Source organism: Lupinus angustifolius, unplaced genomic scaffold, assembly GCF_001865875.1.
Source record: "Lupinus angustifolius cultivar Tanjil unplaced genomic scaffold, LupAngTanjil_v1.0 Scaffold_35_205, whole genome shotgun sequence".
In the NCBI taxonomy this organism is placed as follows: Eukaryota; Viridiplantae; Streptophyta; class Magnoliopsida; order Fabales; family Fabaceae; genus Lupinus; species Lupinus angustifolius.
Window position 1 is genome coordinate 29,415 of NW_017720941.1, and position 17,546 is coordinate 46,960.

Below are 17,546 nucleotides of genomic sequence, written 5' to 3' on the forward strand. Positions count from 1 at the left end.
GTTGAATAGAAGGTGTATACAAATTATCAAAGGGAATTGAATTTTGACAACATCTCGAGAAAATACAATTCCTTCAACAGCAAGTTATCATTTGCAACTCATCTTGATGCTACTACTCAAGTTCCCTGCTATGTTTCTTGTGGTGCTATAACACAATCAATAATTATTTTGCTCCTTACTAATTTTTGTGTGTACTAATTTAATCCTAATAAAAATTTGTGCTCAAAGATTATGAAAGTGAGTCAAAATAGTTTATAAAAATGCCAAAAATGACTAACTTCATTCACTTTGATATCCTTGGAAACCATTTTGATAGACATATTTATAATGCGTTGATCTAGTTGTATAAAGTCTCACCAAATCCTTAATTATTATACTAGGTCAAATATAAAATGTTCAATTCTTTAGAACAATACTTCTTTGATGAAACAGTTACAAACCCAAAAAAATTGATTTCTTACTCATGTAACGAGAGACGAAATATTTCTTGAGTAATAAAAATATCTCTTTACTAAAAAATAAATGAAAGGGATATGCAATTGTATATTAAGATCAAATATTGTATTAATGTAGTATGCGTAGTATTAGTATCATTTTGGTCACTTTCCACCTTTGTTCCATTCTGCCTCACATTATAGAGACCACCAAACCAAAGAATTAGCATAACATCCGTGTCTGAAACTCATTACTCATATATATATATATATATATATAAAATTATTGACTTTTTAAAAAAATAATTGAAAAAATGATAAATAATATAATAATTATATGTAAATCTTTATACTAATAGTATATAGATTATAATTATTATTTTTTATCCATGTAGAGACACAGTTTTCTTTTTCTTTTTAAAAAAATTCCCATGTTTGTTTCTGCAATCACTTAACACATCAACTTCGGTATCATTCAACATCATCCTCTTTCTCTCTCCTCTCTACAAAGAATTTTCTTCTATGAACAGAATCTAGGGTTTTTTTTGGAACAGTGAATCTTCATCACTGCACAAGAATCTCTCACTCCTTTCATCTCCACGATAAGGTTTTCGTAATTTTCTTCATGTTTCGTTATGATTATTTCATGTTCCTTTATCTCTCTCTCTAAGTGCATGCAGAAATTTTCATTTTTTGTTGCTAGTTTTATGGCTGATTGAATTGATACACTGAAAAGGTGAGATTTTTGTGTTTTATTTTTCATGGGGTATTGAATTATTAATATGGGGTTGCTTCATGGAATCATAGTTTGGTGTTGCTGCTGATGATGATTGTTTATAATCATTTCTAACTTAGGACAGTTTGTGTCTTCTTCTTCCTTTTGTCCTTGTTTGGTCAATGAGAATAGTGACAGAAGAAATATTAGTGTTTGACCAGTAAAGTAAGCTTGTTAGTTAGTGTATATTTTGTAAGAAGAATTCATTTCTTTTTTTATATACATATTTTTCCTCTGAAATGAAAATAAAGGGCATGCTCTTTTATATGGGGATGTGCTAGATAAGTAGGATTGAATTCTGCTGGTGAGAGGCTTCAATTTTACAATGTTTGACTACTTAAGTATTTTAAAAAGCATGCTTACTATGAAGTTTGGGTATTTTCATAAACATGCTTAGTATGAAGTTTGTTTTATTTTGATGGTTTTTATGGTTTTAAGATTTGTCTTTTCATTTATTTACTCTTTTAGATATTTATGATACTGTAATTTTCTCATTTTTCGTCTTATATCGCCCGATTAGGAATCAATATTTTGTCAATGGACATGATTTATGATAGAACATATATTGTCGTTTGATCTATTTAGTTGACCCACCTATTTGAGACTAAGGATTGGTTGTTGTTGCATACTTGTTAGATACTTCAGCAAAATTGAATTTTTGCATAATACTATTACTTTACTTCTACAAATCCACGTGAAGTGTTCAATTAAATAGCTTTCGACCTTTCATTACTACTCACTGTATTAATTGGTTGCAGTTATTATTTCTTGTACATTATTAGGTTACTTTTTTAGTGCAACTTGGTAATTCTAATGTTTTTTTGACATTAGAAGTTTATACTGATCCAACATTTTTCAGTGCAGTTTAGGAGAGATTGTGATATTTCTCACTTCCATTACATTAGAAGGGGAAAGCAAATCTTCCGGTGGTATGGCAACTGCCCCAATTAGAATCCCTGAAGCTGGAGGTAAATGACCCTCTCTTAAAGAAGCTGCAACATTTGGTCCACCATCTCATAACATGGCAACAGAAGATTTGGGTATACTTTTGAAGGGCCATAAGTTCCATGGCAGTGGAAAGGTCGTGGCACCCAATCGCAGTGGCAGCGCACCTCCCAGCATGGAAGGCTCATTTCATGCTATAGAAAACCTCTTATCCCAGCAGAGCTCCACCCAGAATGCAAGCCTTGCAACTCTAAACAGAGCTATGCAAAAATGTGAGTCTGAAGAAGAATTACGAGCTGATCCAGCTTATTTGGCATATTACAATTCTCATGTCAACCTAAACCCTAGACTTCCTCCCCCACTAATCTCCCGGGAAAATCGCCATATGCGACATCATACTAGTGGTTTTAGCAATAATTGGGGATTGCCTTTTGCAGATGATAGCAGAAGTTCTTTGCAACTGTCCCAATGGACTCTTGCAACGCACAAGGAGGAGTCTGATGATGATTCACTCCAACAGCCATATGATAATGAGTTAGTTAAGACAAGTGAAATATGGCGTAGGCCGGATGCAGCTTCATCAGCATCTCAGCACAAAAATGTGGTTGATTTAATTCAGGTGATTGATGTGCTACCAACTTCTCAATTTTGTGAAGTTTATTCAATTTCCTGCATATAAACTATTGATTTATTTCCCTTACATTTTCTTACATTTGAACAGTTTATTTAATTATCATATTTTACTATATTGTCCATTTATTTTATTTTAGTTTATTTTTCCCTATTGTTTGCCCCAATGGGTTGTATTTCCATGATTATGGTATTTTTTTCCTTTTCTAAGTGGGTAGCTACTTATTCTTTATTGCCTCCTCTAGGTAAATCAGTGATTGCAAATGCCTAATTTTTTGTTCAAAATTATAACTTTCAGGAAGATTTTCCCCGTACGATGTCACCTGTATATAATAAGTCTTTTTCCATAAGTCATGGACTGGTGGTGGGTGAACCAATTGACTCAGATGCTGGTTCCACTTCTTCTCATGACCCTCCTGTCAGTACAGCTGAGGCTGCTAAACCTACCGGAAGTTCAGATGATACAAGGGTTTCATCAACTGTTGATTCCCATGCCCCAGTTGCAAGCTCATTATCTATTGAATCCACAGGCAGCGTGGGTTTTAGTGACATAGATGTTACAACTGTTGAGTCTCAGCTAAAGGCTCTTAGTGTATCTAATCTACCAAATTCAGAAAGCCCGAGTAATGAAGAAAAATGGAAGACCAGCTACCAGAATAGTTTGAAGCAACACCAGATATACCAGCAACAAAACAATCCATATGAAGTTCCTAATGCCAGTTCTCAAAGTGTAAATTATGCCTATATTGGTAGGGAACAGTTTCCTCATAATTCCAGCAAGTTCTCTGATGTCCAACCAGTACTTCAGTCATCCGGGTTTACACCTCCACTATATGCCACCGCAGCTTATATGACCTCAGCAAATCCATACTACATGAATTTTCAGGCCTCAGGCATATATACTCCACAATATGTTGGTGGATACACCTTAAATCCCACAGCTATTCCTCCATATATTACTGCATATCCGCCTCACAGTGCGGTGCCACTTGTTGATGGGGCCACTAGTTCCAGTTATACTCCACTACGACCCGGGGTTTCAACCGGGGGAAGCATTTCTCATGGAGCTGAAATGGTACATGCAAACAAGTTCCCTGGGCAATTTGGATTTCCTATGCAGTCTTCTTTTGGTGATCCTTTTTACATGCAATATCATCAGCAACCTTTTGTGGAAGGGTATGGTATTTCTGGGAATTTTGATCCGCTGGCACCTAGACAAAGTGGTGGTAGCCACATTAGTCCTTTTGATTCGCAAAAAATGCCCAGTACAGGTGCTTATTTGGATGATAAAATACTGCATGATCAGAGAACCAGTGCTAATATGAACTCAAGAAAACGAGGATTGACTATTCCTGGTTATTATGGACACCCGCCAAACATGGGTTTGGTAATGCAGTATCCAATTTCACCACTTCCTAGTCCAGTTTTGTCAGGATACCCAGAAGGAAGTCCTGGCCTTTCTGGAGGAAGGAGTGACATGAAACTTTCCCCAGCTTCCAGTAGAAATATAGGTGTATTATCTGGATGGCAAGGTCAGAGATACTTTGACAGTACTCATGACCCGAAAATTGTTAATTTTCTCGAGGAGTTAAAATCTGGCAAAGGTCGAAGATTTGAGCTATCTGATATTATTGGACATATTGTTGAATTTAGGCAAGTAGTCTTTTTAGCCCGTGTGATTTATCAATTTCTTGGCTTTGAAAATTAACTTCACTGTTCTTAACTACAGTGCTGATCAGCATGGTAGTCGATTTATACAGCAAAAGTTGGAATGTTGCAGTGTTGAAGAGAAGGCGTTGGTGTTCAAAGAAGTTCTTCCACATACTTCAAAATTAATGACTGATGTATTTGGTAACTACGTAATACAAAAGGTGTGATTTTGAAGTGATGTACATTATCGTGAAATTTTAGAGTAACTTATGGTTATCTGGAATCTATTTTGGTCTACACTGTTGTTTTCTCCTGACTGTAGTTTTTCGAGTATGGAAGCCCTGGGCAGAGGAGGGAACTTGCAAATCGGTTGGCTGGTCAGATACTTCCTTTAAGTCTGCAGATGTATGGTTGTCGTGTAATCCAAAAGGTATGTAATTCATATTGATTCATATAGCTTTGTGACATTAGCATACATTTATGTAAGTGGCATGTGACAGGCCATAGCTAGTGCAATTCCTTAGATGTTTTGAGTATGTATTTTAGTCTATATGACTTGTTTCTGTCATCAAGCCGTAGTATCTACATTTGAGATTTAGTAATGTTCTGCATATATCCAGATCATAGGTAGGCATTCATAGAGCCGAGGTTTTCACAAATGGCATTCTAAAAGAATGGGTTGTCTAACCTGGTTTGCATTTTGCTGCATTTATCAGCACCTGGGGTAGGAGTTTATGGAGTCTGGTTTGCATTTAGCAACTAGTTGCTTATCTTTTTTTCCCACAGCAAATATCTAGTTTTCAAGTAATGACAAAATCAACGAGTTTATATGGAGTTGGGTTTGTGCTTGTAAACTAGTAGGCATATTTCACTGCTCAATCATCTCAAGTTATGGGAATCTTTATTATTCAATTTTGTTATCAAGTATGTTTACTTGATTATTCTTTGTACTTTGTTTTACTTATTCTATAGTTGCACAAATTTTTTGAAACCTGTTAGTTACCTCCAAGCTTGAAACATGGTTGAAGTTGATATTTATTCTACATTAGAGATTAACATTGCCATGTTTATTATAATTTTGTTTCCATGCAGGCACTTGAGGTTATTGAGCTTGAACAGAAAGCTCAGCTTGTTCGTGAGCTAGATGGAAATGTAATGAGATGTGTGCGTGACCAAAATGGGAATCATGTAATACAGAAGTGCATTGAATCTATTCCAACCAAACAAATTGGCTTCATAATATCTGCATTCCGTGGTCAAGTTTCTAATTTATCAATGCATCCTTATGGTTGCCGAGTCATACAGGTAAGGTTATTGAATTCCCTTCCCTACGAAATTGGTTATTGTTTGGTCATAAATTTAGTCTTACAATGATGTTTCTTGTAGAGAGTTCTAGAGCATTGTACAGATGAGGTTCAATGTCAGTTTATTGTGGATGAGATATTGGAGTCCGTTTGTTCTCTTGCTCAGGACCAATATGGTAATTACGTTACCCAGGTTAGTCAATATCTCCACTGTATTATAATCTTGATTATTAGGTTCTAGTGTTTATGGGGCGTAGTAGAAAAAAACTGCACCAAAGTTGGAGGTAGTTATATGCATGTCCCTTTCAATGACATGTGCAATTATGAGTTACAGCATCTGTATAGTGACTGCATTACAGAATAAGCCAGGGTTGTAGCCGCAAGCCGCCACAAACTATGACTACATTAACAGCCATGCTGTTACAGTAAAATAGCGTGATTTGTGAGAGTCTCAGCAGGTGTTACTCCACATTGATGTTTCACTCCCAACTTGTACTTCCGCTATTCTATTTCAAATTTAGTTCTGTTCGGGCTTAAATTTTTCTTTTTTGCTAAATGACATTCTAAGACCTCGGTTCCCAAATTTAATCATTAGGCTTCCATGTTCTTTTTCTACTTGATGTTGATTTGTATGTTTTTTTTATCGCATGAATAATGTTTTTATGTCTTCTATAGTTTTTATATAATTTTTTTAATGTTGTCTAGAGTGCAGTTTCAGAATTGAGGTTATGTTAACAAACACTGTAATTTAGACTGGGATCATTATAGGGGTATTGTATACATGTTCAATCAGATTAGATTGTTTCTTAAAAACTACTATGTATTTTAATATATATTTTTTGGTACATAACTCTGTTGTATTTTAAGTAGGCATCCAGTGGATAGAATTATGTTATGTTATTTCGCTCTGTGTGAGGTGGCATATGATGAGTTTGAGCTTTGAGAATGCACTTAAAACATGAATTTGTGGAATGACCTTTGTGTCATTTACTCCAAAATATTGTCTTTCAAAATAGTATTATGAACAAGATTCAGGTATTTGTTATACTTTAGACAAAGCATTTGGTAATCAAAAGTAGCGTTGTATAAAGCAAATTTCATGTTGTGGTTTTACCCCAATAAACACTAAGGTTTTTGTTTTTTTAGATTGTTATATTAACAAATGAATTGTCTTGAAGTCATTGCTATCATGATTCCTTTTACGCAATTTAATATTGCGTTTGGAATTGTGTTCATGCATATAAATTTGAGTAATAATGCCTAAAAACACGTACTTGAATTCACCTACTCCTTTTGAGACATTAGATAACAATCTGGGCCCCATTGGATCTTTTATGTGCACACATTCGGTTGTGCACATGCATCACATTGGATACAAAACTATCAGTTTCTAATTTTTAAGCAAAACATTTTATATTGTTCAAACTGCAAAGGACAGTGCGTCTGGGATTGGGAAGACTAGAAATTGATTTATTTTACTGCATGTTATACTAAATTACTAATTTCGTCTTTTTATTTATAATAAAACAAGTATTATTAGTCCCCACTCCCCAAGAAGCAGCTCAGTTGGTAGAGCTGCGGGACATAAAGTACGAGTCCCTGGGTTAACAGCTGCACAATTTACCCTCTCCCCCATTCCCGTGAAAAACTTCGCCTATAAAAAAAGAAGCATCATTAAATGAGAAGAGTAGTAGAGTACAAAATAAGAATATACAACATCCTAGTAATTTCAGCTGGCAATGTCGTTCATCATGAACACAGTGCATTATGTGGGACAGGGATGTACAGAACATCCAAGAGTTAATAGAAATGTGCAAAAGGTATTTATAGATGAATGCCTTGAAATTTAACTTTAACGTCATTTCTGTCTGTACACATCAGTGACCCATGTCATGAAGATTTTGAAAGTTTTACATTGTTTATCGATAGTCTCGTGCATTGGGCCGCCCTTTTTTACATTGTTTATCGATAGCCTGACATATTTATTTTGTTAAGAATCAACCCTTCTCCTTTATTCGGCCTTGGGGCGGGCTATGTGATGAATTGAAGCAAAGCTTCTTAACAGATATGTTAAGAAATGGGAAGCTTTACTACATTTTTTTTATAGGTTTTCTTTGTTTTGCACTAGTTTTTTTCTTCTTAACGAGGATGTTGTGTTTATGATTAAATTGTTGTAGAGTAACTGTGTGGTTCTCTCTGCAATTGTTGACTATTTCAGACTCTAGATATTATGATTTGCTTCCCTTTCGTATGTAAATTTTGTTTGATTTCCTAAGCAATGTCTTTACAGCACGTGTTGGAGAGAGGAAATCATCAGGAAAGGAGCCAAATAATTAGCAAGCTGTCAGGACATGTTGTTCAGTTAAGTCAGCATAAATTTGCTTCAAATGTTGTCGAGAAATGTTTGGAATATGGTGATGCCAATGAACGGGAGTTGCTAATTGCAGAGATTGTTGGGCAAGACGAACAGAATGATAATTTATTAGTAAGTCTAAACTTAGCAAGGGTCTTTACAAACTAATTGTTCTTCAGAATATCCACATGTTCTTTACATTTACTGCTAATAAAACAATCATATGAACAAATGTTCACTAATTGTGGCAATAGATCGATGTAGTCAGTAGAGTTTTTATCATCTTATTTTTTGATGAAAGAATGTTATCAGAATAGACAAATGCAAATAAGCAGGGAACTCCAAATCATTCCTATAGTTCAACTGAACCTTATATCCATGGTTTTTGTAATTTTGCTTTTGATAATTTTGAGTTATCAATTTATTTTTTCTTTTGACAGTTATAGGTTTTTCCTCCCCCTTATAAAATAGATATGCATACATCTAAAAAGGTGAGAGGTCTATAAAACTGCCCCCATGCAAAGTCAGCACATACGTCAAGTTGAAATATAAAACTTGAAAACCCCGATGAGGAGAGTAGATCATATGGAGGGTAGCATAACCATTAAAGGTAGAACAAGACAAAGTGTAGACAAAACTATTAAGGAGACATGGAGGTCAATGGTTGTTAATGAGCATGATTTGTGATATAATAGAACATGATGGCATCATGTGATCCTGGTTGCCTAAGATACAAAGGTAGAATGCAGTAGGAGAGAGATCCTATTCCTCTTCCACTCTTCAATTTCTCGTGAAAATCCACATAACCCCGTTATTTTCCCAACTATCCCTTTTATTTCCTCCTACTTTTGTTCCTAGGGATTTTGGTCCTCTACTCTCCTTTTCTTTCTTTCTAGTATACTCTGTCTAATGCAGAAACCTGCTAGCAAACCATGTCAGGAGCATTTAATCGCTTGTTTTGCTGTTCTATTTGACGGATTAGGAATCTTTGGTGGCCATTTTCTTCTTATTTTGGTTGACTCAAACTGATAAGGTCCATACTTTAGATAATCATATGTTTGTAAGTTTGTACGCTTGGTCCTTCCAAGTTTGATGATTATTCCGCGTTATTATGATATTATTATTGCAATCTTCTAAATCATTCATGCATCAAAACATGAGAATTAAATGTATTGTGAATACATTTGGGGATTGTACTCTTGCTCACTGGATCTTATTTTATTTTTCATTGCAGATAATGATGAAAGACCAATTTGCAAATTATGTGGTCCAGAAGGTTTTTGATATGTGTTCTGAAAATCAGCGAGCAAAGTTGCTTTCTTGCATAAGAATTCATGCTCATGCTTTGAAGAAATACACGTACGGAAAGCACATCGTGTCTCGGTTGGAACAGCAATTTGGAGAAGGTACGTATAAGAATTCTTCTTCTGATGATGTATAATGGGCAGGTATGGTGTACCTGATAAAATTCAGTTTTTTCATGTTTTGAAATTGAACAATGGTTCCATCTTATTGTGTCACATACCAACAAGGCGTTGGTCTAGTGGTGTAAGGTCCCGCTAAATCCTCAGGATGACCAAAGTTTGCAGGTTCGATTTGTGGGAGCGGGTGGCACTTGTTGGGAGGGGCAGTCACGCACCCGAAAGGTTACTCATAGGGTGAAGGGATACTCTTGATAGTTCCCAAAAAAATCTTATTATGTCACCTGATAAAATATCCTATACTTGTTTTTTGGCCTTCCCATGTCTTATCCTCTACATGTTTTTTTTATGCAGAGAATCCAACACCTGGAGCATGATAGCAATGTGGATTATACACATGTCAGTGCTGCTATGGCATGCAAAGCTCAATCATATATGTTCTGCTGATGATGATATTGATCTTTGAAACTGCTGATGAATAAACCATTATTACTACTCATGTGACTTCATAACTGCACCTTGATAGCTTCCAAATTAATGGCTTTAGGAAACAATTAGTGTATGTACATCAATAGTGTGGAACTCAATGTAATTATGTGATTTGAATAATTGATTGGAAATATTGTTTAAGTATAATTGTTTGGAAAGGAAATGTTGTTTATGTAAGATTTATTATTGGATCTTCTCTGCCTAGTGCTTAGTGTGTGGTTTCCTTGGCTACTTCCTTTGTCCTTATGGTTACATATTGTTTTGATTTATACCATGAATAAGTGCATGGTTGGGTTTTTCTTCCTCCCTCTAATCCATTTGATATTTCTAGGATGTGGTTATCTGTGAGATTGAATTGCAGGCAAGTTTAGCTGGTTCTTGATAAAAAAACTTGAGTTTTTTTTGCACAAGTTTAAGCTCCATTCAATTGTTTGTTGAATCCGTAGTATGCAACAAAACGTTGATCCAGTGGTATAAGGTCCTACTGGATCGTGATAAAGGCAAAGAGGTCAATGGTTCAATCCTTGTAAACAATATTTGTTGTAAGGAGTAGTTACACACTCTGAAATATGACTTTACATGCAATCAAATATGTTAAATGAATTTAATATATATACATTGACAGCGTAAATGTTTTTTACATTGTCAGTAAATCATCTACCATTGATTTATTAACTATCAAATAAAAGTAATATAAATCAATGGTGAATGATGTACTGATAGATGCAAGATTTTAAACTCATGTTAAAGTGGAGGCATAATGATCTGAAATTCGCCAACAAGAAAATGGTGAGTAACAAAGAGGTGCATGTGATGGAAAATAAACACCACCTAAGTTACTAACCTTGCTAATTAAAAAGGTTTTTATTATACAACATTAGGTTCCTCATCCTATTTTAAACAATTATTGATTTATTCAATAGGTTTTGTGGATGTAAATGCCGGTTAAAGACGGTTAGTCATCACCAAGAGCGTTGGATTAATTGACTGAGAGTTGTTCTAGCTTTAACTAGAGGTCTTTGATTAAAGTTCCCGAGAATGTAGTTGCATTAAATACTTCATAGAGAGCTTTGTCACTCCTTTGTGACTGATACATGTGCTTCGAACCAAGAATCCGGTCGCGTTGAATACTTAGTTTGTGTTAAATAGTTAGAAGTTTTGCTGCTACTTTAAGTTATCTCCTCTAATCGATAAAAATATAATAAATGTATTACTTTTTTATAGTTTTCAAAAATATTTATAGAAAATGATAGTAAGATACATGTATAATTTTAGTGCTGTCAGAATATATTTTATTCTCAAAATTCTCTTAGTAAGTGAAATAACTTTGTCCACTCTGGTTACATTTGTATTCTTATTCTCCATTCATTCTTCAGCACCATGTTCAACATATTCTTCTGAGTCCATCTCTCTCTTTTACTTGAAACAACAATTGCATCATCCTCAATAATTGTTCTTCAGTAAAATACATATTAGAAGTTTTATTTCCCTATAAAATATTGTTTTCTCAAAAGCAACCACATGTTCTCTCATTAGCATTCAACAACAAAAATGTGACAACTTTTCTTATAGAATGATATATTTGTGTCTTAGACAGCACTAAAATCTAACGATGTAAGGTGAACATATTCAGTATTTCACAATGGCTTTAGGCATAATTCTATAAATTAATATTTTATAAAATTATAATCATCAATTGCATTATAGTTTGAGAATAATGTATCTCATCATATTAGGAGATAATTTATCTCTTCCGGTCAGTAAAAATATGACATGTGTATTATTGTTTTGTTTTAGAAATATTTGTATAAAAAATGATGAAACATACACATGTCATAGTTTCACTGACAAGAGGAGATAACTTATCTTGTTGTACCAGGAGATACTTTATTCTCTTATACTTTTATGTTATATAAGATGAATCTAACTCATAAGAAAAATCAAAGCGTGTTATTTGCACTTTCTGCAATTGTGAAGGACCTTTTTAAAATTTTAAGCAAGTTTTTTTCATGAATCTAAATGGTGACTTATGGAAGAAAAAAATAATGCAATCAGCTTCCATGTGGCTTGGGGGTTTCAAAAGGGGTTAAAAGGCAAAAAGGCAGAGATGGGATGGTGGTGAAGAATTATGACTTGTTTGTGGACACTGGGGAGCACATTTTCTTCGGCCTCACTTTATTAGTCCAAAAATATATTTAAATTAAAATATAATAATTATATATTTTTCTAACAAATTATATTACAAAAAATAACAAACTTTATAACCTAGAAGATATGTTTATCTCTCTTTATCTCGATCTCCCCTTTTGGGCTCATAGTTACATCATTATATTATGAGTACAGATATATGATTCATTTGAATATGTGATTTAATATTTTTTATATTGATTTTAAGATAAAAACAACAAAAACGGAATACCCTTAAGAGAATACAGAGGAAGAGAGATATAGATCTGTCTATATTCTTTGCTAAGAAACATCAGCCGCCCCCACAATTGTCAATTGCCACCCATTTTTATTCTATCCATTTTCTTTTGTATCTTGGTCTAAGATTCCAAACTTTTGTTACAAAATCATCATCGTTTCTCTTTGCTGTTAAAATAATTGAATTTCAGTTTTCTAAATCAAAATCCCATTAATTTACTTTAGTAAAAATTGATCGTGGCTCTGTTAAAATTTTATCTCAAATAAAATGAAGCCAACAATGTAAGATTAATTTTCTTACATGTCTCCTCCGTATAATTATGTTATGGATCAGACGAAAGATTACTTTAGATTTATGATTAAGTGATGTTTTTTGACTCATGATAACTTGAGAAAAGTTGGATTCTCTCTTATATCAAATTAAGATTTTATCTTAAAATCAATTCATAACGAAAAGAATAATCCAATAAATATTTAAATTATTATAAAAAGAGTTAGAATAATTTTGGTCTAATAAATTATGTTAGACGGAACATATTGTGTAAAAATGTTTGTATTGTTGCCAATTGCAATTAAAAATGACAAAATAATACGTGCAACTTTAAGAGTAGCACGTTGCCATGAACCATACTTTGGCCAATCTTGTATACAAAATAAATGATATCATGTAATGTCGATGTTAAAATTTATACATAGTTAATATGTCATTTGTCATTCATTTTATTTGTATTATTTTTATTTAGAAGTTAATAAAAATTAAATATGAAATATAAATATTACAGTAATTATGTAAAAAAAATTCTTACACTTTCATAGCATTCATGTGTTTCCCATAAAATTGTCTCTTTAAAAAAATTACTTTCTTTTGTACCATCGTTGTCTAAAGGAAGAACCTAACTCATTTGCTGCGATGATTGCGCTTGCCGGTGGGCCGGTGCCTTCTATCTTACTTTACTGATAACCAGTTCAAGTAATGCATGTCTTTCTAATTTAAATTAGAATTTAATATCTATATATTATTAAAATAAAGTTTTTATATGATCAATAATATAATTTATTATTTATGTAAAGTACTTCTATTTAAAAGTCAAATATATTTAAGATATGAGTAATAAATGATATCATTTAAAAGTTATTATTATATAATTTATTTTCTCTTTAAATTATAAGTCCATAATGACATAAACTTATGTGACTGGATAATGATTCAAATTGTTCCATCTTAAAAAATATGAGATGTCCCAAAAACCAAAATAAATTTCTAAATTAACTTATTCTTATATTTAATATTCTGCTGTTGTAGAATGGAAAACTTTGTGCTTCATTTTTATTGAGTGAGGTCTTAATTCTCGATGAGCAAGATGTAGTGTGCTCTTTTTCATGCTCTTCACACTTTTTTCTAGCTAATTGATGATACGTTTATGTGTGAGACTTTGCTAGTTGGACACTACGACAATTTATACTCATTTACACATTAAATCTGTATAAGTATGAGCAATTTGAATTAAAAAGTACCTCACAAATTAATGTAGAATTGGTGAAATAGGTACTTAAATCATATATGATTTACATGTTCATCATAGTGTATAACTAGATTATATGAACTTAGCTAATGTGTAGTATGATATGTATTAATTGATATATAATTATACAAGTATACATATTTTATTTGATGCTCTCCACTTTAAATTGGATTACTCTAATGTATAGAGGTTTTGATTTACCTTATTAACATCATATACTTCTATAAGTGGCGATTGCCTTTAGGCCATCTTGAAGAAATGATGGCTAAGTTAGGGAAATGTCCACAATATGGTAAGTGTTGTTAGGATTGAGTATCATATGAGAATCCCTATTAGCATCTGGTTTCTCCATTGAAGGCAAATTGTGGTAAGACCTTGGAGAGAAGATGGTCAGATAAGAGATATCTCAATTTGGGTAAAAATTTTGATAATTGAGTAAAAGACTTAATTTGGATAACTTTGATGAGTATGCATACATCATATTCATTTGAGGAAGGATTGTAGGATAAGAAAGATACAAAATAAAAATATTATGAGGAAGTAAATAGGGGAGCTATGATCTTTATTAATCAAAAGCTTAAGGGGTTAATTGGTTGAGGTAAATCCAATGACAATCCATGTTAGTTCTCGGTTGAACCAGGATGGTCTTGCATTAACCCATTGTACTCTGACACCCCCTTTGAGTTGTCATAATCGGTGTTGACATTGGGCAAGAGTGTCATGGTTATTGAGTTGAAAATTATAAGATTATGATATGGTTGGTGGACACTCCTCAGAAAATATGCATTCCTCCATTTCTTTCCAAATGTGTTGAGTTGAAAAGCAAATGAAGTTGAATAAAAATGAATGATTGATTAGGGATAACATGCATCACATTAAATACTTTGGTACATAGAGATATTTCTACCCATATCCTGAGGCAATGTTTGTTTCAATGAATAAAATTATATTTTCGGGAACCATACCCTCGAGAATGCTATTAGCCAGATTGTTATTCTTAGATATTTTAATAAAAGTGTTTGGTCAAAATTTCAGAACTCCTAGAAATGACTTCAAAGTTTGTTTGGCTGATAATGTATATTCCTAGGACTATATGTCATAATTCCTAAAATATCCCTAAAATACTTCCATTGTAGAAAAGATTATATAAACATGCCTTATGTGATTTGAACATGTGTAGAGGAGACCATTATAAGCCCATGTAAAAAGAGTGATTCAAATGGATGTTAGTCCAATTTGTAGAGGAATAGAGAAGACAAGAAAAGTCGTAAGCTAAACGATTGAGTAGGCTAGAAATCAATGTTTTGTCAATAAACATGATTTATGATGGAACATTATATCGTCATTTGATTCATGTAGCCAACTTCACTTATTAGTATAAAGGCTTGATTGTTGTAACTAATAAAAATATTATTCACTATTTTATTATAACATATTGTTATATAGAATATTTAAGGTTTATTAGGTTGACATTTAAAAAAAAATACACAATTGTAAATATCCATTATGAGAAATGGAGTATGAATATAAATCAGAGGATTTGAGTGTGGCATAGTTAAGAATTCTACCTATTTTGGGATTATAAGCTATGGTTTAGGGTGTGAGAATAAACATAAAATCTAATATTAAAAGACAATATGGAGAAAGAATAATATAAGGAATTTGATAATGAGGTTTGGCAAATTTATGTCTACATCATTAAGAGTGTTGAGTGACTATCACTATGTTTTATAGAACAAAGATTTGTATTTGTGACTATTATTTTTCTCTTTATTCTCTTTGAATATTTAATTGTTCGTTTGTTTCCAACAATTGGTAGGTGGTTCTTAGCCCAAACGTCATATTATGTCAAAGTAGGGTGAACAACATGTTGGTTGGACAAGATATGTCAAAGGCACTATGCAAATATAAACCAAATAAGTTGAAGAGAAGGAAACATGGCGAGACCATGGTGGGGCCCACAACTATGTTGATCCAAAACCATAAAAATCCATGTATTGAATTATGATCAAGGTGGAGATAGAGACTCACATGTTGAGTGAGACTCTGAGATATGTGCTGAAAATATTTATGTAGATGTTGGAGATGATGATCTCATTTTATATGAGAAGTGGAATATCCTAATGGTGTTTTCTCAACATCATGGTAAATGATGTTAATTGCTAGAGGATTCATAAAACCACACTGGTGCTGACTGACTTTGAAACAAGGTATAAAACATGCATTGACTTGGATCCAAGGTAAAACACAAGTATTGATAAAGATGTATGGTGTGACATGATCATTAACTTGAATGCAAAAATATTATTGTTACCATAGCTTGCAACAATTCCAAAATGGCACGAAATAATACTTACTTACTGAGTCACGACCAGGTCGCTCTCTTTAAGACGTTTCATGGCATTGCCCAAAATGTGCAAGCAGACTATCAATCACACCATCCTTAGGATAAAACAACTCAGATCTTTGTTATCAAATTTTTACTGCACTGTGAGAATCAATCTCGAATACACCCACCATAATATGGCTATCAGTGTCAATTCTCGAAATTCCCACAATATAGCTACTATTGTCAATTCTCAAAATTCCCGCACTATGACTACCCGTGACAATTCTTTTTCCACAATCTGATTACCAATGTCAGTTTTTGAAATGACTACCCGTGCCAATTATTTTCCTTCAATACTGACTACCAGTGTCAGTTCTCGAAATTCCCGTAATTTGGTTGTTTGTGTCAATTCTTACTACCACGGAAAGAAAGGGTGAGAACTTTGCTGGAAATGTGTCGGCGGAAAATATGAGGGAGAAAGAAAAAGTTGAAAGTAAGCGCATTCAACTTGGGGCGAGTTATAACGAGGGGAGAAAACCTCTATTTATAACATGAGATTTTTCCAAGTTCATCATCTCTCCAATGTGGGACTTGGGAGTTATTTTTTAAAACTCTTCTATGTGGAACTTCAGAGTTTTTTAGACACCCAAAAGTTCCCACTAATGGCTTTCAACAAACCCAATTCCAACAATCCCCCACTTGAAATCAAAAAACGATTTCCGAGAATTTATGTGGTCTCAATAAGATTGTGCATAAACAAAGGTTCACGCGACTTGAACCTTTGTATAGTGAATAAGATCCAAATTTTACTAGAGTGACTTGTAGTCTTGAACTCTATCTCCAGCATCAAATCACACACAACCTTTTCAAAGGTGTATTCTATAAAGTTCGTGTGAAGAAGATCTTGCTCCTGACCTTGGCACGGTTTTGATGAAGACACCAATATCACCAAAAAGAAGAAAAGGAAGATGACTTATGAAGAAAAATGAAGATAAAGCTTCAAAACATTAGATTAAGTCTTTGTAAGTACTTCTATCATAAACTCTTAAGTACATACAAGTATAATTGCTCAAACTATTTTTTAGAAAATGTGAGACACTTTTAAAAGACTTAAACATTTTTCAAAAATAGTGTGTAACAGGTTACTTCATTAAGTAACAGGTTACATGTGTGAGAAAAGAGTTATCCAACTGAAAAACTGATTTTTGAAAGCTGAGTAACCGATTACTCAAAGTGAGTAACCGATTACTCAAAGTGAGTAGCCGATTA

General features: G+C 33.3%; 1 protein-coding gene across 1 annotated transcript; it reads left to right on the plus strand.

The window, feature by feature from the left end:
* Window positions 1–849: 849 nt before the first annotated feature.
* LOC109338679 (pumilio homolog 6, chloroplastic-like) lies at window positions 850–10,227 on the plus strand. Its single transcript, XM_019575967.1, has 10 exons — window positions 850–1,041; window positions 2,074–2,773; window positions 3,083–4,437; window positions 4,514–4,655; window positions 4,757–4,864; window positions 5,527–5,739; window positions 5,821–5,931; window positions 8,029–8,223; window positions 9,326–9,497; window positions 9,867–10,227. The coding sequence occupies exons 2-10, from the start codon at window positions 2,231–2,233 to the stop codon at window positions 9,887–9,889; spliced, it is 2,862 nt and encodes a 953-aa protein (XP_019431512.1). The 5' UTR covers window positions 850–1,041; window positions 2,074–2,230; the 3' UTR covers window positions 9,890–10,227.
* The last annotated feature ends 7,319 nt before the right edge of the window (window positions 10,228–17,546 follow it).